The following is a 26159-nucleotide window of genomic DNA, read 5'->3' as shown; positions in this document are numbered from 1 at the left end:
CATGAGCTCAAGCCAGGCATCGAGAATAATTAACTAATGCTGCTGGTACAGTCGACGACAAAGTTGTGGATTTCTTGACTCCAGAACATGTTGAACTTGAAACCGTTCAGTTGCCAAATCCAGGCACCATCCCAACTGACCTGTCCCATATGTCTGTCTGGTCATCCTCGCAGCCTGAAATGCTGTGTGCTAGCACATCTGCCCAAGCAGAGGCCGAGGAGTCCAGCCACTTTGGTGAATGAATCAGTCCAGTTTGCAGCAGAGGCCAGGAGATCTCCAGTCCTGGAGGAGGAGATTTCCAGAGCCTTTAGTCTGGGTCCAGCTGGGAGCAGCACCAGTTCTTATTTTGGTTTTGAAACCCCGAATTTCCAGCAAGCTGCTTTTTTGGCTGGCTTGGGTTGATTGAGTCGGTAGAGAGACAGATGTAGGTGGATAATGGGGAGAGGGGGTGGTAAGTGGCAGAGCTATTGCCTTAGCGAGAGGGAAGGATGCCGTATAAGTACTGCCAGTCCCCATTCAGTGAGCAAGTGGTGAGTCAGGGGCAGGTACTGAGTCAGCAAGAAGGCGGACGGGTAGGTGGGTGGGTAGAGCACCCTGGCTAGTTCAGTACAAGCCACTCAGCCACACCACTGCACCCAGCTCCCCGTGGGAAAGTTGCGGGCAGTGGTTCAGACTACCGCATCCGGTTTCTCCCCTTCCTATCTAGTTCCCTGGGCTGCCTTTCTGAGCCAGTGGGGCTTCAGCTAGGGCCCCTGGCCATGGCCTCTGGTGGGCGCGTTTTTTCCTGACGTGTTTATGATCCTACTTGCAAACACTGCCTCTCTGCGAGGTATGGTGGTAAAAGGAGAGGAATGAAAACAGCTGATGAAGGTAGAGAGAGCCCTTCAGCCTGCCTCACCCCAAAGATATCACTCATCCAGTTAGGGAGCTGGTGAAAGGCTGTAGCCGGGGCGGGGGGGGGGGGGCTAGGGGGGGTAGGGCGGAGAGAGAAAAGAAAGAAAGAAAAAAAGAAATGAGGTAGAAACGAGAGTGAGAGAGAGAAAATATTTGAGAGATGAAAAGAAATTACCATACGGCAGGATCCTGTTATTCAACCTAATTTTCAAAGGACTGCAGCTGTCGCACTGAGATAATCTGTTAATTATAACAGTCATTGTGTTTTGGCAATGGAAGAAAAAAAACAGGCTCTAAACAAGGCAAGGTAGTGGGGAAAAGAGAGGGGAGGCTCGGCTGTGTCAAAATGCATGTCAGATGTTAGCTTGAAATATAGGTGGGGCGAGCTGGCCAGAAGGAGGGTCCCTCCCCAGCGGGGCTGAGCTGTGCCATTGCCGGGGGGTGGAGGATGGAGGAAAGGTGGAAGCAGCCATATGGAAACATAATGTCCTGTCCCGTGTGGGGCTACTCCGCTCGCTGAATCCAGGCACACATTGGCCAGAGGAGGAGCTTTGAGGAGCTGAAGTATCCCCTTTAGCCTGTGCTGCCACAGCATTTCACTCTTGGGTGACCTGAAACAGCTTCTCCATGTCCCCCCACACCTTTCATCTGCTTCTGCCGCACAGATCAGGACTACGTCTGCTGTATGTGAACTATTGTCTGTAGCAGCTTCTGACTGACTCTCCATTTGCAGGAAACCTGAGCACAGGGGCTGCCCTGTCTTTTGACATCTTGCAGACTAACTACTTGGTGCAATGACACATGACTGTCAGAGATACCCTGGCTGGGAAAGCCATGCAAGGGCAGCCCCTTCCTCTCACTGGAATGGTAGCTTGACCTCTGGAGGTTTCATACTGGAGTTGTACTGGGGTAGCTGCTTGTCCTACTTGGAGAGAGGTCTCACTGCCAGTGAGGGAACCTCTTTTAGACAGCGACCCAGGGGAAGGTTGGCTGGAAGGCAAGAGCACGTTGAAGGATGCTGGGATGCCAATGCTTGTGCCCCACAGGAGTTTGCAGGCCTGGAAGTATCCTCCACAGGACGACTGGCTGCCAGTGCACCTTGTGAAGTGATTGCTACCCTCAGCCAGCCCAGGACCTATGTGATTCCTTAGGCTTTGAGTTCCTCCAGCAGGAGACAGTAGTGAGCTGTACTGCAAGGGCTAACTCTCTTCCCTGCTGTACCTGCAGGGTACCATGTTTGGGGGCACTCCAAAGTGGCACCGCTGGGTTGTTGGGGATGTATTTAGCATGCAGAAATACTGGAGGTATTCTTTATTTTGAGTGAGGGTATCTCTTAAATAGCTTGTGGACCTGCCATTCACAGCCAGCCCAGTGAAAGCTAGGAGCTGCTGTTGTAGGAAATAGGGCAGCAAGGCCGGCACAGGACAGCAGAGGCATCACAGGGACCCTGAGGGGATGGGGGTCTTTGCAGTGACATCACATAGAAGAGTTTCTCCTGGCCTCATGCTGGACATGCTGCCCTGCCCTGCAGCTATGCCCTGCACAGAAACCAAGCCGGTGCTCCCACCCTGCTCCCTCCAGCAACTCCCTCCCATCCACCCAGAGCCCCCACTCCTGGCCTGTGACCTGCAGCAGCTCACACGCACGCTCATGCAGAGCTGCCACTCTGTCCCTTTCCCCCTGACAGCTCGCAGAGAGCAGAGGTCATTCCCTGTCCCCTACAGCAACTCCCTCCCACACGCACATGCACAGACCCAGCCCTCATGCCCTGCTCCCTACAGCGATTCACGCCGGGGAACACATACAGAAGGAGTGCTCCCACCCCTTTTCCTCCAGCCCTTCTCCCATACACACACACTCACACAACCATGGTCGTCTCCCGTGATCCACGCACGCCCACGCGCAGCCCGCGCTCCCACCCCGTTCCCTACGGCGCCTCGCACACAGCCAACACTCCCACCCCTTTCTCCACAGTGGCTGCTTCACGCAAACACACCGTGCACACACACACACACACACACACTCGCAACCAGCGCTTCGCCTGGCTCCCCATGGCAATTCCTCCCTCCCCCCCAGGAGCCAGCCCTCATTCTCTGCTTCACAGAGTGATTAACCCACACGCACACCCACCCCACCACCTATAGCAACTCCTCCGCATATACTCCCCCTCTGCCTCGCACCCCCCGAGCCGACGCTGCCACCCCTTCCTCGATGGTGACTCACCCCCGACGCACACCCATGGCACCTGCCCAGGCAGAGCCAGTCTTGCTGTTGTGCTCCCGATGGCAGGTCCCTACAGACAGTCACACAGAGCCCACGCTCCCTCCCCATTGCCGACAGGAGTTATTTCTAAGCCTTTCCACTGCCTTGGGTCTGGGCTCATGGGATGACACCAAGGGGAATAGTGTTTCCCAGGCCCCCCTCTCCCCTGGAGGGAGGGTGATGAAGGCAGCTTTATTGCTGCTAATGTTTTTTATGGAACCTGTAATCTCTTGACATCCTCTTCTACTTGGAGGAGGCTGCTCCCCGAGCCTACCACCATGCACACACTCCTGTGGGCTGCTGCCGCGGGCTGTCTGGGTGGAGCTGGCTTGATGCAAATCCCCCTTAATCTTCAATAATCATATTAATATAAAAGGTAACCATTTCACTTTGGAAAACAAAGGTGGCTCTCTGGCCTGCCAGGGAACCACTGGCATATGAAAGACCTTTCTGCCAGTATTTATCACTCTAAAATAAGATTTATGCTTCTAAAGCTCTCTTTTTTCTTTCATGCTTCTGAGCTGCTTCGTTTTTCTCCCCTGAGCTTTCTCATTCTCTCTTTCTTGCTGCCTAACAAATTAGGCATCTAATCGCTGTTGGGGAGGCGCGATGGGAGAGCAGGGGTTTTATATACAGCATCGTGTTGGGTTTTTTCATGGTTAGTCTTTAAGCTGTTTGGCCTGGCAAAGGTTTGAAGTCAATGGCTGAGCATTTGCTTGAGCCTGGGTGCACGTGTATGGCAGAGGGGAACTTCGGGTTAACTTCTTCCCGTGCCCTGAACTGGCCAAAAGGCAGGACTGCAGAGCAGCGTGTCCTCGAGGCAGTCCTACAGCCTGTATTCCAGCCCTCTGCCCTTCCTCCTTGCAGGAACCCATCGTTGCTGGCTGGAGTTTGAGCGCCGCGAGCATCCTTGCAGCAGTGTCCTGTGAGAAGCAGCTGAAACCCTGTGTGGTTTTGTGGGCTTCCTCACCTCAGTGTCCCGCTGGGTTCCTAGTGCTTTCGGCTTCCTTGAGTCAAGGACAGCTGCAGTTTGAGGAAGCTGCAGAGCTTCCTCCCCACTCATGACAGGCCCAGCCCAGCTTTCAGAGGGGTGATTTTTCTCCCAGCAGGCACTGTGGGTTTGTATATGGTGAAATGAACCTGCCCAGAGTTGAACCATGAGATTTCTCTTGCAGCAGCACTCTGCCAAAATTCACACAGCCTCTAACCCACCCTTCAGCAGGACCCAGGATACCAGTTCAAGGGATGAAGGCTTTGTCTGGTTAGTGACATGAAAGCACCTTTTGTTGCATGACTTTTAGGGTGGCTCTACAGCTTTTTTTTTTTTTTCTTTTCTTTTTGTGTTTTTGCCTAAGCCAGTTCCTCAGTCTTCTAGATTGTTGAAGCCACAGGGCCAATTTCAAACAAATGTAACATTGGGATGGATCTCAGAGATGCTGTGATCTTGTGTGTTTCATGAAAATAGGGGGATAAATTAGAGAAGAGACAAAGCGAGCGAGCAGCTTTCAGAGCACCATTAAAGGAAAGAGTGCTGTGGGAGCTCAACCCTTGGTGGATATCAGAGAAGCTGCAGTAGAAGACATTATCTCTCTCTCTCTCTCTCTGACACACACACACAAATGTCTTCCATACCACAAATCCACAGGTCATCAGCCTTCCTACTCCCTCTTTCCTTGGTCTCCAAATTCTCAGGGTTTCTGGAGGACCTCTGGGCACAGCCACAGGTTCTTTGCTGCATGACTTGATGGTAACTCCTGCACTAAATGGGAGCATCCCTGGAAGTAGCGGGGCTGAGAGGGAGGGGGCTGCTGTTGTTTAAGTGCCATGCTTGTGCTGTGAGCTTCTCCCGTGGCACTGTACTTTCACTATAACCAGGGGCAAAGGCAAGGACCATCTCTGGGTGGTGACTTGGAGCAGCTGCAGTGATGCTTACACCAGTGTGTGTTACAGAAACTATCCAGCAGGTGTGGAGAGTCCCTCAAAGTAAGGCACCAACTCCCACTACTAAGTGCCCCTGGGAAAGACCCCTTTCTCAGAAAGTGGTTAGAGAAATCCTGGAAGGACCTTGAAGCCAAAAGGGGGGAGACGGAGCCCCTTGGAGATGGCATTTGTGCCCTGAGACCCACAAGGAGCAGGCAGCACACTAAGCTGGGAAGGGGGCTGATGCCCAGCTGCAGCACAGAGCGTAAGAAAGCAGCAGGAGCTTTGGCCTGGTTTCGGGGTGTCTCCAGAGGAGCCAAGAGTGTTTGGCAGGTTTTTAATGCATGCATTTCTAACGGGAGGCTCTTAGCACCGTTTAAGCAATGGTAGAATTAAGCGCTGGCTTTTCCAGTGCACTGGGCCCCAGGAGGACAAGGTTGTCAAGATGAGAATTCCAGGCCCAAATTGCTGCTGTATGTGGCTTTTCTGGTTGCCTTTTTACACCGTGGCCCCTAGACCCTGTAACCTCTCTCAGTCATGGTCCTTCCACCCCCTCAGCCCCCAGCTTTTCTCTGTCCCTTATATCATGCCTGTCCACACGTTCAGTGGTTGTATTTTAATCTGCCCTCATACCTGGCAATCTAACTAGTGACTGTACTCCTGTGCCACCCCCTGTGCCACCTTGATCCCAGAGCCAAAGGGTTGTCTGTTGCTATCAGGACATCCAGCTCCTGACTCAGACTTGGAGCTCTCCCCTCTCCATTTTGCCTTCCCTGCTCTCTCCTCTGAACAGGGGAACCATCCCTGTGACCTTCTGCTCTTTTCCAAACACTGTGGTGCAAAGAAATGCCAATAATATTGAGGCACCCATTAGTAGGGAATAAACCAGAGGGAAACCACTGGGAGCTTGGAGCTGATGGGTTGGCTTTGTGGCAGCCAAGGAGGGTACAGCCATTCATGGGCACAATGCCACTACTGTTCCTTGATGCTCTTGCATACGTGAGGATGGCCAGGAGCCGAAGGCACGTTGTAAGAGCCCTCTTGGGTTACACTGAAGAGTGTTGGAACCCTACAGACGGATAGGCTCAGCACATGGGGGTGGTGATCTTTCACCTGTCCTACAAAACAGATCCCACGTCCCATCTTTTCCCCTCACCTGTAACCACAGCCTCCCTCCAAACCAGGCTCTCCACAACTCATACATCACCCCTCCTCGGCTCTCCTCTGGGCTGAAGTTGCTTGCCTTTACTCTCCCTGCCCACTCTCCATCCCTGCATCTTCTTGTTCTTTTGCCAGTCAAGGGAGGGAAACAGCCAACTCCACTGTCAGCACCTTTAAGGCCAGCAGAAAGGACAGAGTGTTGCTTCCTTGTCTTTTTGGACTCCAATGCTATTTGATTTGTGTTCATTTGGCTCTATACAGTTGAGGGAGGGCATGGTGCTGATCCCCATCCCTGGCCTCCCCTTGTCTGTGAATTGCCAGTGTCAGGGAGCAGCTGCCCCCTAAAGGGTAAAGGGTGGCTGTGGTGGAGCTGGAGACCAGGACTCCTATGGTGTTTCTGTGGCAGGGACTGACAGCACTGGGCTGAGCCGAAATGGGGTCCTGGGCCATGGGCAAGGGATGAAGAAGGCCACAGATTGGGCTGTCCTTGGGGCACTTAAAACTAGTGTGATAGTGGGGAGGCAGGAGCCACTGCAGGAAGAATGGCAGGGTCTGCATATTTCTTGTACACAGCCAACTTGGACACCCAAGGGGACCAATAAGTTTGGCTTGGGGAACGGACTGGCCCTTCCTTTGGCCTGTGGCTGAGGCAAGGTTGCACAGCCAAGGTGGGAGGTAGATGGGAAGCAGGTCTTCTCTGCATGGTCCCCTTGTTTTTGACACATAGCAAGGATAAACACTACCTTCATTTCCATCCACCCCCTAACCCAGCTGAAGGAAAGGGGTCTTTCCTTCCTTTCCAGGCTGCTAGAACATCTCCCCTTCCAAGCCCTCTATGTGCTGCCTGAGCGCAGTTCCCTGAGAGGGATGGGGTGGCTCTCAGCGATTGCTGAGGCTGCTGCAGAGGAACAGGGTCCTGTCCTCAAAGTTTATCCCCGTGCACCATGAACAAGCTACTGCAGGCAATGATGACTTCAGCACAGCATTTGGAGCAGCCTGCTCCACCAGAAGGGGTCAAAGCAAGCGGGCTGGGATGTTCCTGTATGGAGTTGGATATTGTGCAGGGTATTTGGTGAGGTGAGACAAACAGGCCAAAGCATAATGCTCAGAGAAGGATGCTGGCTAGAATCTGGGCTGAGCTTTTCACTGCTTGCTCAGGGGCTGCCCCAGCCTCTGCTGGGGTGGATGTACTTTGGGCAACAATGTGCAAAAATCGTGATAGTATCTGCCACTCTTGTTCAGTGGAAGAGACCAGGCAAAGTGAAGGAACGTTAGAGAGGAAGGTGAAGGGATGGTGTCGGGAATTGGCTGTGTCTCTGCATTGAATCACCTCTGGAAAAGGTGGAACAAGAAAGGAGACTGGCGCTGAGGAATATTGGAGGCCTATGGGTCGCAATCTGTGGAGAGCCAGATGTGCCTCCTATCTGATACATCTGGGGAGACAGTGTCAGGAAATTATTTCTTATTGGATTATAAGGCTGAGAAACAAAGCAACAGACTGTAAAAACCTCTGCCTTCTGCTTCAGTGCTGGCTGATACAAAGCTGAGGCAGCACCTGGAGGCCATCATATGACAACCATAAATGACATGAGTTTAGCAGCCTCAGATGATGAGCTGTGAGGAACAGAAGCTTTTTCTCTGTCTTTTCCATTGGTCTAGCTCTTCTCCCCCTCCCTTTCTCCATCTTGGCTTTACTTTTGGATTATTGAATATTTAAGTGTTTCTCTGTGACACTATCTCTGATCCTTTAATCCAGCTGGCCTGGTAATTCCACAGACCCAAATCAGCTCAGATTTCTCCACAGACGTAAGCCTTGTTCCTCAAGGGCTCACTCCTCCTCCATTTATCTTCCTTCATTTTATTTCTGCCCTTTGTGTCTCTGTGCTAGAAATTGGTTCAGCTTTTGCAGCAAAAGCTTTGGCGATATCTTTAGTGAGCAGCCTCCCCCCAAAATAAAACGGGCAAGAGGGAATCTTTATTTTTCATTAACTGAGAATCCTTTTCTCTGATTCTTATTGTTTTCTTTCTCCTCAAAATTAAAAAAAAAAAAAAGAGAGAGTGCTGTGCCCACATGTTTTATCTGCTGTATGAAATTATTTCCTCTGCGCTGCCTGAGGATACCCCTGCCAGGCTCCTGTCTCAGCACACTGGGAGAAGGGTTGAAGCTGCAGCCAGAGGGAAGGGTGCTCCAGGCTGCCCTTCCCAGTCAGAACCAGGAGCTTGCTTGGAGCCCAGAAACACACTGCAGCAAATGTCACTTTGCCGCCGATTCCTGTCCTGTCCCACAGTGTTCATAGCCCCCAAGGAGAGGTGGCAAAATAGAGAGGTGGAAGCCGCGCACCCTTCTTTGGTGTGGGGTAGGTGGGTGATGTGCTCCAGCTCAGGACTGCTGGCATTGCTGGGCGAGTGGCTGGAGGCTGGTATTTGACACACCGCCTACACCCTGCACCCCCTCCAGCATGCTCAAGCCAGGCTGGATCACCTCAACAGCCTTGTCCCTGCACCAAGAGGCAGGAACAATTTTTAGAGCACAAGTAGTTACACGTGGCTTGAATTATTTATCCCTCTTGCATCAAGGCAGAAAGGAAACAATGAAAAAATATTGTGTGAGTTTTTTTTTTTCAGGAGGGGAGGCTTGTCTGCATTTTCCTTACTTCATGCATTCTGCGTACATCATTTTCAGGCAGCTGAAAATCCGTGGCTTTGGTTGTGCTTGGGGCTTGCCTTTGTTTACATTAGGAGTTTTGAGCCACCCGCAATAATAGCCTTTTGTTCTCCCCCCGCCCCCCGCCCCTGATGCCTTGCCCCAGGTCTCTGGCTGTGATCACGTTTATTTAAGGGAGCCCGGACACCCTTCTGCGTACCCCTGTGATACGAGATCATACGTCGTGAGGGTTCCCTTCTCAAAGGCTTATCAGCATGGCAGGCAGTCCCACTCCTCTCTTGCTTGCGCCTCCCCCCAGTGCTGTCTCTTCCCCATCATCTCCCTCTTCTCATGAAACCTTGCTGTTCCTACTCTTATCTCAAAGACCTCCTCCAACTGATGCCTCTTCTTGTCTCCTGTGTGCTTTCTTTTCCAGATTCCGGTGACAGATGGATCACTCTCATGCGCACTTGCTCTTTCCCTCTCTGTATTTTTGTTTTCGACATGTTTGATCTGAAGCTCTGAAGCTTCTCAGAGGGAACCCGGGAGAGAAGGAAGAGAAGGAGGAGGAACCGAGGCAGCGTGAGCGACAGAGGAGGCAGCCCTGCCTTGTTCTTCCACATCACACCGTGGAGGGGTGGGGGAAGACTAGAGGGGGAGGGCTTGGGTTTGTTTTGGGGTGGATTTGGTGTGGGTGGGGGGTGGGTGGGAGGGAGGAAAGTGGAAAAGGTGGGCAAGTCACTCAGGAACATCAAAGAAGATTCATTACCCTCAGTCTGAAATTTTGTTTAGAAAAGAAGCACAAGGGAGTTCCCTTCCAGACCAAACACCTGTGGTCATAACTTCTGAGTGTGCTGGAAGCAGATTGCACGTGTTCGCCCTGCTCCGTGCTCCTGGTTTGACCCAGAGGGCAAAAAGAAATAATGGTGACAACACCTAATAGGACTGGGGTGCTCATGCCCTTTCATTGCTAAACCCCCAGTTACTGTCCCTTTCTCTTCCCTCCGCCCCTTGGTTTCCTTTTGCTTTGGTCCTGAAATTTGAGGTTGGTTTTCGTTGTGTTTTTTTTTTCGTCCTGATGAGGGCACCACTGCAGACCATGATGTGCCTGGGGTTGTGGGCAGCTGCCCTGCTCTGCTTGATTTCCCCTGGCACCGTGCGAGGTGACTGCTGGCTGATTGAGGGGGACAAAGGTTATGTGTGGCTGGCCATCTGCAGCCAGAACCAGCCCCCGTATGAGACCATCCCCCAGCATATCAACAGCACGGTGCACGACTTGCGTCTCAACGAGAATAAGCTCAAAGTGGTGCTGTACTCCTCCCTCAACCGCTTCGGCAACCTGACCGATTTGAACCTGACCAAGAATGAGATCTCCTATATTGAGGATGGGGCTTTCATGGGCCAGTCAAACCTCCAGGTTTTACAGCTGGGTTACAACAAACTCACCAACCTGACAGAGGGCATGTTGCGGGGCATGGCTCGTCTCCAGTTCCTCTTTGTGCAGCACAACCTAATTGAGCTGGTAACCCCTACTGCCTTCTCCGAGTGCCCCAGCTTGATTAGCATTGACCTGTCATCTAACCGTCTCAGCCGCCTGGAGGGGAACACTTTCACCAGCTTGAGCAATCTGATGGTGTGTGAGCTGGCTGGCAACCCCTTCAACTGCGACTGTAGCCTCTACAGCTTTCTCAACTGGCTGGCACTCTTCAACAATGTCACCAAGAACTATGACCGGCTCCAGTGTGAGACTCCTCGGGAGTTTGCTGGGTACCCCCTTCTGGTACCTCGGCCTCACCACAACCGCAATGCCATCACCATATTCCAGTCCATGTGCAGAGGCGGCACCATCCCCTCCCTCTCCAGGGTCAACCCCACCCCTTATACCCCTGACTCCCAGCGAGACCTGGATGAGGGCTCAGCCATCAGCCCTGGGGACTTCCTCTCAGTCAAGCCTCCAGCCTCCTCCACTACTGACTCGTCCTTCAGTCCTAGCATCAAGCTCCATGATGTCACCATCACCTCAGCCATCCTGATGGTAACCATCCCCATGCCCTACAGTAAGATGTATGTGCTGGTCCAATACAACAACAGCTACGTTTCTGACATAGCAACACTGAAGAGCAAGAAGGAATATGTCACTGTCAACAAGTTGAAGGCCCACACTGATTATACTTTCTGTGTGGCCTCCATCCGCAACAACAGGCGCTACAATCACACTTGCCTGACCTTTGCAACCCGGAGCAAAGGCAGGGAGGACCCTATTTCCAGTACTTCTACCACCACACACTATATCATGACCACTCTGGGTTGCCTCTTTGGGATGGTCATAGTCCTGGGGGTGGTTTACTACTGCCTGCGGAAGCGGAGGATGCAGGAGGAGAAACAGAAGTCCCTCAATGTCAAAAAGACCATACTGGAAATGCGTTATGGATCAGATATTGATACCAGTACCATGGTCCATCCTTCCCAGAAGCTGGGTGAGCCACCAGTCATCCCTGTCTCACGGATGTCCTCCATCCCTTCCATGATTGGGGAGAAGTTGCCCCCATCAAAGTCAATGGATGCTGGGATGGAGACTCCTAAAGTCACCACTAAAGGTAACTACATTGAGGTGCGGACTGGTGGTGGGGATGGGCTGGAACGAGCCCAGCGGGATGAGGACCTGAGGGAGCTTGACAATGGGCAAGGCTCAGCTGCTGAGATCTCTACTATAGCCAAGGAGGTAGACAAGGTCAACCAGATCATCAACAACTGCATTGATGCCCTCAAGCTGGACACAGCCTCTTTCCTGGGTGGTGGAACTGGTGTTGACTCAGACATGGCCTTTGAGTGCCAGTCCATCCCAGCCAGTTCCTCGGGTGGGCTAGAGCGGCCCAGCTTTCTTTCCCCACCCTACAAGGAAAGCTCCCACCACCCGTTGCAGCGCCAGCTCAGTGCTGATGCTGCCGTGGCCAGAAAGACCTGCAGTGTCTCCTCTAGTGGCTCCATCAAGAGCGCCAAGGTCTTCAGCTTGGATGTGCCTGACCACCCACCACTCAGCAAGTCTGACTCCAAATACATTGAGAAGGGCAGCCCACTCAACAGCCCTTTGGATCGTCTTCCCTTGGTGTCCCCGGGCGCCATCCACCACTTGGAGGTCAAGCCTTCTTACCATTGCAGTGAGCACCGTCACTCCTTCCCAGCCCTGTACTATGAGGAAAGCGCTGACACCTTGAGCCAGCGGGTGTCATTCCTCAAGCCACTCTCCCGGTCCAAGCGAGACTCCACGTACTCCCAGCTCTCCCCCAGACACTACTTCTCAGGCTACTCCTCCAGCCCTGAGTACTCATCAGAGAGCACCCACAAGATTTGGGAGCGATTCCGGCCTTACAAGAAGCACCACAGGGAGGAGGTTTACATGGCAGCTGGGCATGCCCTGCGGAAGAAAGTTCAGTTTGCCAAGGACGAGGATCTGCATGACATCCTGGATTACTGGAAAGGAGTCTCTGCTCAGCAGAAGCTGTGACTCTCCCTCGCTCTTTCCAAGGAAACAATACAAAACAAGACCCCCTCCCCAACAACCAGAAAAAAAATATGCCACTTGACTGTGAAAAATAAACCAACAACAAAATACTCCCGACAAATACAAAACTGACAAAATTGTTTCTTAAAGTTTACAACAACAACAGAAAACTCTCACACACACAGACACACACAGACACACACACACACGCCGAATTGTCTCTACTGTGTTACGGGGACCATTGTTCTGCCTGCAGATGATTGGGAGGAGCGTCCTGCTCTGACACTGTGGTAACAACACTGGAGTGTGGGTGGGTGGGAATGGCCCGGGAGGGGGTGGTGGCGGTGGCAGGGGAAGGTCAGGGATGGACACTCACTGGGCATGAACCTCAGCTGTGAACTATTGCGCTTTCTGTTCCTGTTGAGGGCTGATTTTTCTTTTGGGTGGAAGGGGAGGACTTTGGTTTAGAAAGCTTCTCTGCCCACCTGATACACCTACTTTTCCAAATCTTCCACCACTATTTTTTTCCATATTTCCTTTGGCAGTGGAGGCTTTTCTCTCTCTCCCGTACCCTTCCAAGATATGTGGGATTTGTTGGAAGTAGTTCTCTCACTTCTTTTCCTTTTCCTCTTCCTCTTCCCTACCCTTCTCTGTTAGGGCTCCCTAGGCTTGCACTTTCTGTCTGGATACTTCACGAACCTCCATCCTCCTTGAAGGAAGGAGAGGAGGTGCAAAGAGCTGAGGGAGGTACGGCTTGCCGCACAACAGGCTCTATGCTCTTGCTGCTCTTCCTCCTTCCCTTCTCCTGCCATGTCATTGCTGATGAACACCAGCAATTCCACAGTGATGTGCATTCTCCAGTCCTGCTCAGAGCGAATGTTCTGCCAGTTGGTGCAGCATATGAATATGCTCTTTGGCATGGCAAGCCAGGTCCTCAAGGAGTGGTGGAGGAAAAGGCAGAAAGGTTCTGTCTCTCAGTGGTGTAAAGGGTTCCCATGTCTCCATGAGTGTCACAGGTCAGAGGTCCTCCCCACCATACCCATCTATGCTCTGGCTGCCCTTGCGCAGTGGGTTTGGTATTCTCTGTTCATGCCTCCCTTACTATGAGGAAGAGACTTGGAGAGGAGCTGAGCAGAGCAAGTTCTACACGAAGCTTCTGCAGCTCTTCCCAACTGACTTGCACCATGGACTGTAGGGTGGGTGTGCATGAGAAGAGCATCACCCATCCTCCTCACTTGCAAGTGGATGTGAAGAATAGGATTTCAATTGCTCACTTCACTGGGTTGACAGAAAATCCACCAAGTGGCTTCCTCTTGCATAGGCCATGGACACTCTGGTGTGGATAGGAGACAGCCTAGGGTGAAGGCAGGAGCATAGGAAACAAAAGGGATGTGAGAATGGGGCCTGGGAGGACCCCAGTAATGGCTCCAGGAGAAGCTCCTTTTGTGTATGCAGCCACACTGTGTCTGCTGGGATAGAAGAGGATACCGGCCTCTGGATGGCAGTGCTCCTTTGAATACATCATGAGAGTCAGAGCAACTTATCACCTCCTAAATCCTCCACCTCCTCACAGTTAGCTGTGACAAACTTTTCTTAGGGATCCTTTAATGTCTTGGCAAAAACCTGGTTTCACTTGCTAGGTGCCAACCTCTGTCCCTTGGATAGAAGATCTGCCACAGAGGTGGGAAGGAGCCTACTGCCCTCTACACTTCATCCCATTTCTGAGCAGCCCAACAAAGCACAATCTTGGCACCATTTCCCCCAAAGTTTTCTTGCCAGGCAGGGGTGCTGCCTGCTGAGTGCATCTTTATGCAGCACGGTGGGCCTCCTCTCCATGAGCTGCACACCCTGATTCTTGACAATCGTTCACCTCTATCAGGATGAAGGTGAGGGCCTGTGTTGTGTTGGCCTTTCCTATGTGGCTATTTGCTTTTTGAGGTGCTCCTCAGGAGCCCCAGTATTTTTGGAGGCCCTGGGAGAAGTATGAGGGTGTAGGAGCTTCTCTGGGAGGGATTTACATGCTGCCTGCAGAGAACCTGCCTGTTATCTGTCAGTAGTGGCACTGCCAGCTGTGAGAGCTGGTTTCTATGCCACAGGTGACATAACTTCATCTTCTGTAAGTAAAGAGCAGTAGTAGGCAGAACCTGGTATGTGAAAACCAGAGCAGGGATTCCCAAGGTCTAAACTTGTGAAGATCTGTGGGGTTCCTTCCTTGTAGGGATACTGATGGTAACAATCCTAAGCCAGGTCCTGATCCCATTGCCTCAGCCTCCTTCACTGTCAGCTTGCTTCCCCACAGTCTAGGCATTGTTTTTCCTCGACTCCAGAGGTATTCATGGGACTGACTCCACACTGTAAGAGCCAGTCCAACCCAGAGGAAGGTGGGGGTGTGCACACATGGGTGTGTGTGCACACACACGTGTGTGTGCGCATGTGTATATGTGCAGGAGGATGAAGGGAAGTCAAGTCACTTCTGCCAGGTGTCCCTCCATGTTGGGACAATGCAGCAAATCAAGACAGGTAAATGCTGTGAGAGATGCTTAGGCACAGCAGAGACCTCTCCAGCTACCACATGGAGAAGGCCCAGCGGTCTTCCAGCATGGCAACCATCCAAGCAGGAAAGACTAATGGCTGGGGCACAGAACTGGACAGGAGAAGGGGGATGACAGGCACGGGGGGATGGAGTTCTGTTCCTCTCCCCACCTCTTCCCTCCCTGTGCTTCTCTGCTGTATTGTCTTGTAATCAGTTCTGCTCAGTCTATATTTTTTGGGGAAGCATTAACCTGTAGTGGTTTCTGCTCCCTCCCCTCATTACCCCAACAAGGCAGAAAAGAAAGGTCAAGGGATACAGCTATCATCAGGCCCTTCTTTTGCCTGTGGTGGGGGTAAGCCTGGGTAGGAGAGACAAGCCATTTCTCTCCCAACTGTAGCCCACACTCCAAACCAATGGGTGAAGTTTGCACAAGATGGACTGTTCTGTGGGAGGAAGAGGGCAAGGAAGGGGAACAAAGTGTCCCACCTTCCTTCCTCCTCCCTTCTTCCTTGTCGTGCTCCCTCCCCAGGGACGAGGGCTCACAAAGTGATGCCAGCCCTGTTGGAGGAAAGCAGATTTAACGTTCTATTTGCATGACGATTTTACTGTATTTTTCTGAGCAAACACCTGTTGTGTATGTGCCAGTTTGTTGGAATTTAATCTCCTCCCCCAAAGTCTCTCCCATCCTTGTTCCTGTTTTCCCTGCTCCTTTCATTCATCCCTGATGTGATTTTATGACAGACTCCTACCAGTTTGGGAGGGAACACACCCCAAAGAGAACCCAACCCAATCAGCCCCATAAAAAACATTCCTTCTTCTTTCCAGTGTCCCCCTCCCCTTGCCCCAAATGTGGTCTCTCAGCTGCTTTCCAGGGTTGTGTGCGTGAAGGGGGATGTGTTATATACCAAAGGCCTGCTCTTTCTAGTGGTCATGGTTTCTCCTAATTATTTAGAAATAGGAGTGAGGCCCATCAAGATAGATCTCATAGGAGAAATGGCCACTACCATCCCCATGCCCTGGTTGCTCTTTCCCCAAGTCTACAAGCAAGGGTATTCTTGCAGGAACAAGGAGTGCTTCAGCTGCAGGGAAACCTCTGATACAGTGAAAGCTTGATGTGGAGCTGGTTGCAATCACCAGAAGACCACCCACGACCAATCTCATTGATTGCAGGGAACTCTGGATTAGGTCTGTCCTACCCCTCGTCTCCCGTGGGTGGTCCTGGCAAGGGGCAGGGCATGACGAAACCCTTAAGGCCTCTGTGGTAGGAAAAAGAATGAAGAGACTGCTTGAAATTTCTAAGCCCTCTATGGCTTGGCTTTGGCAAGAGTTCCTCAGCCCTGCCTTCTCCCAGGGCAAAGTGGATCGATGGGGCAGAAACAGGACCAGCCCCTTTCATACTTTATTTCTGGGTTGGTGACTCTTGGCAGGAAAAACAGGAGTTTAGTTCACCTCACTGGATGGCGTGGAGGGTGAGGAATGAGGTTGGGTGCTGATCTGTCCTCTTCCCCAAGAAACAGGCTCAAAAGAGAGCCTGGGCTGGGTTCCTGCACCCAGAATAGTGAAGGTGAGACCCTAGGCCTGCTGTTCCAGGAGGGCAGAGCCCATGCTGCCCCAGCTTATGCTGCGGTGCCACACTCCCCTCCCCACTCTTCCATGCTGAATAAATCCCTCCCGAGGCAGGTGTGAAATATTCATGACTGACAAATGAAGATTTATGTTGGGCTGAGGAGGCCTCTGTGTGTTTGCAATGCTAATCAGCCTGCCTTCCTGGAGGAGGCTCTGCCAGGCAGGCTTGGGGAAAGGAGGGGGAGATGCAGGAGGGAAGGGGGAAAAGGAGCTGAGGAAGAGAGAGGGGAGGCAGACACATCACGGGTGAGGAAGGTGTGGTGGGACCAAGGAATGGGGAACAAAGGAGGGGACAGGTAGAGGGAGATGGAGAGGGTGGAGAAGAGGGACAGGCTGTAAAGATCAGGGAAGAGATGGCTGCACTGGAAAGAATGGGATGGTAAAGGGAGAAAGGGACCAGCGAGAGAAAGGGTTGAGTGCAGGGGTGGAGGCTGTCTGAGAGCAGGTGGGGAGTAAGTCAGCAGTGCCTGAAGAAAAAAGCTGGGCAGACTTCATGATGAGCTGTGGCCACTCTCTGTAGGGCAGAGCTCAGCGCTACAGGGCGGGCAGCTGCCATACGGGCAGGAGCTGGACCCAGGTCCCCGAAAGCACATTTGCCATGCTTGCTGCTGACCGGAAAGCTCAGCTGCATCTGGAAGGACACACAGCCTCCGGGAACCTGGAGAACACCACTTCCACCGCCACCACCTGCTTCAGCACAAGCTGCACGCAAGGAGAGCCTCATGGAGCCGTGTCCTCTTGCTGGAGGCAGCCTGCTGCTGTCCCACTGTCTGGGCAGGAGGGAGCATCTTCAGGGTGGCTTGATGTGGGACTGACACTGAGTGTCACCCTCCACTGGGCTAAGGGGGGGGTGGTGTCCCTTGTAGGGCTGGCGGAGCCTGCCCCACGTCAGCTGCCCCCTGCCCATCCTGGCTGAGGCAGGTGTTTTTGGGTCTTTCCCTGAAGAAGGGGCAAAGGGGAGTGTCTGTGGCCTCCCCCGTACACACGCACGCACTCCCGCACCCCGTCCCTCCAGCCGCTTTGGCCTTGTACTGTGAGGGGCGTCCTCAGTCTGCCTCCCCCCCAACTTCCCCTGCCGCCCACCATGGGGAGACCTCTCTGTACCTCTCCGTGTAGTGTCCCACCAGGGCAGCCCTCCACAGGGCCGCCCCAACCCATCCCCCTGTCCCCGGGCGGAGAGAGGCCAATCTCCGCCTGGCTTCTTCTTCTCCCACTGTGGGTGGGCACCTCCTCTCCTCCGTGCCCCGTGGTCCCCTCTCCCTCTGTCCCATCCTTGCGCATTTGGCTTGGCCTTTGCCTCCCCCATAACTACCACCGCCACTGTGAGGCCTTGCTCTTGGGTGGCCTGACCCCCGCTGCCTGCTCTCCACCTTCCCCTGGGAGGAGAGGGAGAGGCTGGCTGGGTCAGATCAGACCCTTCCAGGGCTGGTACGGCTGGTCCATCCACAAGCACAGCACCTGGGGCGAGGGGGTGGGAAGGGGCGGGCAGCTGCCGGGCACAGAGCCGGGGGTATCAGCCCTTGAATGTAAGGAAGGGCCTGGGAGGCAGCTGCTGGGACTGGCTCCTTGTGGCCTCTTTGGTGTTCCTCCTTCCGTAACAACCCTGTGACCCCCCCTGGTTGTGTATGGCCAAATTTCAGTTGGAGCTATGTTCTTTTATTTTCTTCTTCCTTTTTTTTTTTCCTCTCCTTTCTTTTCTTCTCTCATATTTTTATTTCTTTCTCTTTTCTTTCTCTTTTCTTTCTTTCTTTCTTTTCTTTTCCTGTTTTAAAACTGAATGGCACGAAATCGTTTTTCCTCAACTCGGAGATTCCTGTATGGAGAAAATCAATTTCTATATTTGCAATAAATTTCTTATTTAAAAAAAAAAAAACAACAAAAAAACCCAAAAAACAACAAACAAAAAATATGAAAAGCTGCTTCTGAGTCCATTTGTCCCAGCCTTGTCTCGTAGAAGAGATGGGATGGGATGGGATGGGAGGGAACGGGGTGTGGGAGAAACTACGAATTCTGGGTTGGCGCTTGGGAGAAGGATTCTGGATTCTCCCAGGCACCCAGTGGCCATCTGCTCCCCTGCAAACACACTGTTCCTCTGAGCTTGGATATTGCCTTGTTTGGACACATTCTCATTTTTACTGAGTCCTCAGTTCTGCCATGATACCCGTCCCCTCCTGCACTGATCATCAGCACCTGGTTCATGCCCCATTCTGGGCATGCATACAGCACTGCCTGGGTGCTGGGAGGTGCTTCCTTGCCCATCATCTACACAACAAAACCTCAGCTGGTGTTGAAAGGCATCCTCTGCCCAAGCTCCAGAGCTGCCTGGAGGAAGGCAGTCCAAGCCAGGTGATTTGGCCATGGATAATGACTGAGCAATCTGTAGCCTAATCCAGCAGCAGACATCCTGATCTCAGCTCTTCCTAAGCATCAATATTTAAAGTCAAGAATACAGCCAGCAAATCCGTGGCTATTGGTGCATTTATACACATAATTAGGCCAATTTGTGCATGGTGACATAGCAGCCATTCCCTTGCATGTCTTATCTCTTCTCCACCTCCTGTTTTGCCTCATTTCTAGTTTCCCCATGAGTGGTACTGCTGCTTGGCTCAGAGCATTTCTTCTTTTGCCCTTGCACATCCAGCTTTGATCAGACAGGTCTAACTGTGGCTTATGAGCTTTCTTCTTGGGTGTGCTGAGCTGACAGCCTCTGCTCCTAATGTACAAGGGGCGGGAATGAACGGTCTTGGGGGGGTTGTGAATATGGACACAACAGTGACTTTCAGCTCCTGGATATATATGCTGCAGTAGCTGACGACTCTTATTAATGCTTGAATTGATTTTAGAGCAGCCTTGGGGGCAGATGCTGCTACGGGCAGATGCTTCACAGTCTGACGCGTTCTTCATTGGACTTGGGAAGAATGATTGAGTGTGGGAAGGAATGGTGCTGGGCTGTGCATCGCTGGGGGATGGACAATGGTGCATAACAAAAAGGAGCTCTGCTGGGGTTAATCAGAGCTTCATGTGCTTGGTGGAAAGATGGATCTTTGGGTCAAGGTGGTGCTCCTGGCATCTGTATCTCTGCAGTGCGGGGATATGGGCCTTCTGAGACAGGGAATCTCAAACCTTGCGAGGAATTAATGCATAAATTATAAAGAGGCATAATCTAATCAGTAGAGTGTCCCCATGCTGTTTATTTTGTTGCTAAATTCGATTTTGTCTCCACAGTCCCTGCATTTCATCTGGTTGCTCTGCCACAGGGATGAGAAAGGACAAGATATGTTTGCAAATGCTGTCTAGGGGGAGTGGGAAGCTTTGGTAAGGGAAGACTCTCAGGGCTGAAGTAATCACAAATGTCCTAAAGCCAGGTGGGGACTGTTGGGTTGCGGGACACGGAGGCACTGTAGTCAGCCCTCTGGGCCAAAATTAACTCTGATGAAAGAGTTAAGCAGTGCTTGTATTTAAGCAGCCTTTGGCTGATTCCAGTCAGAGACCCTGGGAGTCCTCTGTTCTGCATAGGGCTGTGTGAGCTGGTGCGTGTCTGGGGAAGGGATGAGGTGTGAGCTGCATCCGTGAGCCTGCGTTATTGTCTCAAGTGCCTGTAAATATGGCTGTGACCAACTGACTCGGTGCCTGCAGCAAAGCAAACTGACCTCTGCCTCCAGAACCTGCTTGGTGGACCATGACGGCTGTGTCGTGGAGCTGGAGAAAGGTCCAGCTCTGTGTTGTGAACAGTGAAGGGGCTGCAGTGGACGCTGGGAGAGAGGGAGTCACCTGGGTGGCTGGCGTGAGCTGGTCCACTAAGCAAACCCATCCTGGAGAAGAACAGTGCAGCTTCACACAGCCTCATGTTTTAGGCTGGCTGCAGACTCAGGAAGACCATTTTCTGTTGTCCTGTGGTTGGTCCATGCTGACGTGGTTCTTTTTCACTCCCATGAATTTCAATAGTTTATCCAAGCCAGCTTATTTGCTGCAGCACAGGAAGAGCGTACTTAGCCACAGAGCCTTTTGCTGAAAATCATACGGGGCAGTTGCGATCTCTGCGTATATGTGCCCGTGCATGTGTGTATGTGCTGTGAAAAGGACCGGCAAGTGGGCAACATTGCCCTCTTCTGGACTGACTGTCAGGCCTGGAGGAGCGTCTCTGGTGGAACTGCAGCCTGGCAGATGAATCCTGTTCCCACTGCAAAGGTAACATCCTTTCTGAGCCTTGATTTCCTATCCAAATCCTGGTGGCTTTTACAATAACCAGGTCAGATTAGGAGATACCACTGCTCTCTGGAGCTCCAGTGCCTGGGGACCCTGAGCGATCGTGACTCCTCAGGGTCAGGCCAAGCCTAAGAGAGCAGAGTGAGGAGTTTCTCCCCTCCAGATGAAGTTGGCTCCAGTGGAACTGTCAACCAACAGCTCTGAAGGGCAGTGAGCAAATGGATGAGGGCGTGAGGGTCACACTGCTGACATTTGTCCCAAGGGCCATCCCTCAGGGAGAGCAGAATAGTTCAGGCTAGGGAGCGATCAGGCCAACATCTTTCCCCAGGGCTTGGGTGCACTCTCAGTTAAAACACAAAGGTGTGTGTTTTGCAGAGCTGGAGAACCGGCTGAGATCTCCACAGAGTCCAGGGGGATTTTGGAGTGTAAGTGCACAGGCTATGCTCCTCCTTAGCAGGGAAGAGAGGATGTCACTGAACAACCCATGCATTTCCCTTGTCATCCTTGGAGGAAACACAAAGAGAGAGAAACCAAACCCAAACAGCCTGACAGTGAAAGACTTAGGAGTGAAAGGATAAAGGGGATGGAAGGATAACTCAAATACGGAAGGAACAGGTTCACACGCATAGTTAAGACAATGAATAAGTTGGTATCACTGGTGATGCACTGTAAGGCCAAACTCATGGTTCTGCCACAGGCTTGGTGGGACTATGGCAGGGTGCAGAATTGCTCCCTTCTTTGGCTTCCCAAGTATCCAACAGGGATCTATGTCTTCCCTTCCCTTGTCAAGCTCCCTGGTACAGGGTCTGTCACAACATGGTTACATGATACCTCTTGAAGTGGGATTGCCAGACTACTCAGGGACTGACAGTTAACACACATGCTTAGAGGAGGAGGGAACAGCACCAAAAGTGAGTCCGAGGAGCTGTAAGGAGCTGCCCTGCTAAGCAAGGCAGAAGTAAGGAGGGGCCCAGCCAACCCTACTGTGGAAAGTGGATCAAAAGCCTCATCACTTTTTAAATAAGAAACACTTTAAAAAAGAAAAGCATTCAGCTCCATCTCTCTGTCTATGTTGCCAGAAAGGGCGTCATTAAGAATTCATTGCAACTTCTGCACCCAATTTTCCGGCCCAGTGCCTTGTCCCGCTTGTCTTGCTCCAGCTCCAAAGACAGTGGAGGCTCTGCCATGAGTATCGAGGGACAAACGGTACCTGAATAACAAGATGGAACTTGAAGAAAGGGCGGGGGGAGCAGAGGACCTCTGACATGATGTGGCTGAAGGAAGGAGAAGCACAGCCAGGCAGGCAGCACGAGGAAGAGCCAGGCTTGCCCATAGACCTGTGAGCAAATAGGCAGAAGCCTGCCCTGGCTGCCTGCTGTTACCTGCTCACACAGGCCTGGGGATTTCCTTCTACTCTGTTCTTTCCCTTCTGGAGCACCTGGAGTTTATCAAGGGGTGAGTTTAAGGGTGGGGATGACTGGGGATTCCTAACAGCTGAAAATGGCCTTTGAGCTGTTGGACCAAGGTCCTGAGCTGCAGGATAGTGATGCAGCTGATAAAAATGTCCAAGCCAAGCAAAACTGTGTTATAGGGCGGATTCAGGGCAAGAAGGAGCTAGACCCAGGAGGTTGAGTCTAAAAAGGCTGAAGTGGCCGTACCTGTTGTGTATCAGTACCTCCAGTCGAAGGAAAGTGGCTGCTTAGTGTCATGATATCTGCTCATCTGGAGAAAAAGGGGTTCATTCTGGGCTTTGCCCAGATTGGGCATTGGGCCAGAAGACATAAGATCCCAGCTTCTCATCCCTTCCTGATAAGGTGGGGAAAGAGCTGTTGCCTCTCTTTCTCTGCTGTACATTCTCTGTCTTGTGTCACCATCATCCACCAGACTTCCTGCCCATGACACTTGATTCTCGTCTTCTCTGCTTCTCAAGTGGCAGCCAGGGAGATAATTGGTATTTTTGACAGTGTCTGTTGAGCACTTTGTCGCAGGAGCTGCCAGGAAGAAGCCGTGAATTACATAATTAGGGTTAATTAGAGGCTTTCCAGGGCTAAGTTACCATACTCCATGAGGATGGTGCCCTCCTTTCAGGGCCATTGTAGGGAAGCGTGCCTTTGGGACAGAGGGGAGGAGTAAGAAAGTGTCAGTGGCATTGATGGTGGATGAGGTGGCCAGAAAAAGGGTGTTGCAGCACCTTAGTGGCATTGGAGGTGCTGGGGTAGAGCAAACAGCTCAGAAGACTAAGAAACAAGGTTGGACAAAGACTGGAGTGGGGCCACGGTGGAACATGATGGTGGAGAAAATGCAACTGAAGGGAGAGATCCAGTTCTCAGCACTCACTGATGGGAGTTCAGCTTTTGCTGCAGCAAAAGCAGTGTCTCTCTAAAACCCAGCAGCTAAAAAGAGTCCCTGAGGAGGCAGACCAGCCTGAGCTGGTCCTGAGGTTTAACGACTGATGTAGTGCAGGTGGAGGGTTTTTAAACTCCTATGGAGTTGTGGTCTGATGTTGGAAGGGGAGCTGGGCAGTAGGTCCCTCACTGGTCCTCATTCCTCCCTCCACTGCTGCAGAGAACTGAGCTGGAAGGTAGAATTTGTTAAGGTAACGTCCATAGAAACTGAGGCTTGAGTGACCTCTGCAAGGCTGTGAAAGGCACTCAGCCACCCACAACTCCACTCTGGCATGCATAGCCTGCTTCTGTAAGAAGGCACCATGGGCCCTTCCTGCTTCTCTGAGAAGGGTCAGGCTGCCTGTGACTGAGTGTGCAGTGGAGGAGGGTACCAGTCAGTGATGGAGTGTGAGAGGGAGAGAGCTCTTTCTCCAGGTTTTGCTGTCCCCATTGTACCTGAGCTGCTCTGTGTGCACCTGCCTCCACTCTGCCAGCGCTGGGCTGTTTGACTCTGGACATGATGCGGAGACACTGCTCCCTCACCCCAACCCAGATCCTTACTGGAGAAGGGGGCACTAATTTCTCCAGCCCTGTTGTGCAGTCAGCGTGCCTGAGGCAGCTTCACAGCCAGCCTGTGATAGAGGTTTATACGACAGCTCTCCTTCCTACTTGCAATTTTTGCTATGTAGGGATGCTCTGAAGAGGTCACCTTTGCCAACACAGTCTCTCTACACCCCTGTACCCTCTCAGAGGAATAAGAAACTTGTCTTGTTGCTAGAAGGCCTTGGAGTGATCGCTCTGGCATATTATAGGGTCTTTCCACAGAAGAGTATAAACTTCAGGGTCAATACATCTGTGAATTTACACCGTTATAGACCTCCTGGTTCTGAAGAAACTGAAAAACTTCCTTCTGGCTCTGGGGGAGGAATGGACTTCTCTGCATGTCTTGGAAAGTCACATCCCTAATGTCCCAGATAGGCTTCATGAAGTGTGTCTTTGGGAAATAGAAGAGATTTGTCTCCCTCACTTTCTCTCTACATCACTGACTCCCAAGTCTAATCAGTGCGGTGGACAGAGGGAGGCAACATGTGATGGCAACTAGACCTGTGGGCCTTTTCTGCCTGGCCGCTTACCTGTGAGAAGCAGCCAGTCATCTGAAGCCCTGTCAGAACAGGATATGGGTTCTGCTCTCACCTCTGCTTTATCTTCTGGGCCATCACCTCTCTCCTCCTTTCCTGCATACTGTGTTTTCCCCCACCACTCCCTTCACACTTCCCTTTTTTTCTGTTTTCTCTGTTCTCTACCTTCCTTCGTTGTCCCTCATCTCTCTGTTTCTTAACGAATCATGACTTCCTCCATCTCTCCTCTCCTTCACTTTCCTGATGCTTTCACTCACCACCTTCTACCTGTTGTCCTTTTTCCATTTCTCCATTTCTTTCCCTCTGTTCAACCCTTTCTGCCTCCTCCCCTGTCCACATATTTTCCTCTCTTGTATAATATCTAAAATAATTCCTCACATCTTGAGTCATCCAAACCTGCAAGGAAGTGATTTCCCGCAGGGAAACAGAATGTGAAAAATATCTTTGTTCACCAAAAATTAAGTATTGACCATATGGGGTGGAAAAAACCCCAGCAAACTAGGCAAAAAATGCCAGCTCACTGCTTAGAAATGGGTAAAGAAAGGGAAAACTTACCTGAGCAAGTATTCACCACTGGGTTTTGAGCATTTCTTCATCAGTGCGTCACTGAAATTCCTGCTAAGATTCTCAGCCAGACACGCACTGCAGTGGGGACAACCTAGACTGCACTGGGGTTGACAGAAGATGGAATCTGGGATGCAGCTGAGATACAGTCAGTGTGTGAAACAAACTTAGGATGTCTCTTTCAAACACACACACGTACACACGCACACACAGCTCCTCCCCAGTCCTACAGCTTTGTTGTTTTAGGCTGAGTCAGGAAAGAAATTTAATTTTAGGGGAGAAATAAAGAGTCTACTGGACACCGAACCTTGCTCTTATATTAAACAGGGGCTGGAATAAAGTGAAGGTACAGCTCTTCAAAATGAGGAAAGGAAAAGGGAAATGCAGCCCACCAAGCAGTTGGATATTCTCTGCTTCAGTCATTTCTGAGGTGATGTCTCTGCCCAAATTCCCCCAGTTCCTTCCAGAAATGGCCTTGATTGTGGGGTGGGAAGGTCAGGGGTACGCTCATTCTAATGTGGTGCCTTGCAATCAGAAATAGGAATCTGCTGAACACTCAAAGCATCCCTGGAAAGTACTTCCATGCACGATCAGACACCTTCCCCTATGGACGGTCCTCCCAGATCCCCATGTCTCTCCTGATTCCTTATTGAATGACCTCAACTGTAACCAACTTCTCTCACACCTTGATCCCAGAGATGACCCACTGCAGTGTCTGGACATCACCCACAGGCTGGAATTTCTTAACAAAGACTGTAGTACAGAGGAAGTCCAATAGATTTCGGCAGGAGCATCACTTCAGAAATGACTGAAGCAGAGAAAGTAACATATTGTTCTTACAAGCGGTGGACAGACCCAGCACCACTACAGGGCAAAAAAGAATCCGACTCAACACATACCAGCTCAATCAGAGAGCAGATTTGGTGGGCAGAGAAAGAAAACCTCAATGACTTCCTCAGACCTTTGTGTTGCAGTGATCTATTAAACAAACCGTATTTCTGTATACAGAAAGCACAGGCTTAATCCCACGTGATTCTGGTATTTTTAGCAGCCTGTTTGTGGATAGGGTAACCGGGACTTGTTCTTGCTTCACTTGCAGGAGCCCTGAAGCCAGACTCCAAAGATTCCTAGTAAATGGGAAGACCTCAGGTGGAAATCAAGGTCTGCAAGTGCAGTGGTGAGAGACACAGGATGTCCGATTAAAAGAAAAATGTCTTGGGATCTAGCTGAACCAGCTGTTCTGCGGCTGGGTCTTAGGCTAATTCACTGTGTGCCTCTGTTGGGATCCATCAGCCTGAACAGAGGGTGGAGAGGCAGGCGTCTC

At 51.6% G+C, this 26159-nt stretch overlaps 1 protein-coding gene and 1 long non-coding RNA gene across 3 annotated transcripts in view; both read left to right on the top strand.

The window, feature by feature from the left end:
- LOC134509616 (uncharacterized) overlaps positions 1-9518 on the top strand; it is a 49799-nt gene extending 40281 nt beyond the window's left edge. For both annotated transcript variants that reach the window (XR_010069366.1, XR_010069367.1), the window contains exon 3: positions 9318-9518. This is a non-coding gene — a long non-coding RNA (uncharacterized LOC134509616). The remainder of the gene's footprint in view (positions 1-9317) is intronic.
- Positions 9519-9602: 84 nt separating this feature from the next.
- Positions 9603-18391, top strand: ELFN2 (extracellular leucine rich repeat and fibronectin type III domain containing 2). The gene has a single exon (XM_063322181.1). The coding sequence runs from the start codon at positions 9960-9962 to the stop codon at positions 12384-12386; it is 2427 nt and encodes an 808-aa protein (XP_063178251.1). The 5' UTR covers positions 9603-9959; the 3' UTR covers positions 12387-18391.
- The last annotated feature ends 7768 nt before the right edge of the window (positions 18392-26159 follow it).

This window comes from Chroicocephalus ridibundus, chromosome 1, assembly GCF_963924245.1.
Source record: "Chroicocephalus ridibundus chromosome 1, bChrRid1.1, whole genome shotgun sequence".
NCBI classification, from domain to species: Eukaryota; Metazoa; Chordata; class Aves; order Charadriiformes; family Laridae; genus Chroicocephalus; species Chroicocephalus ridibundus.
Note: the sequence above shows the minus strand (reverse complement) of the source record. Positions and strands in the feature narration are given on the sequence as shown.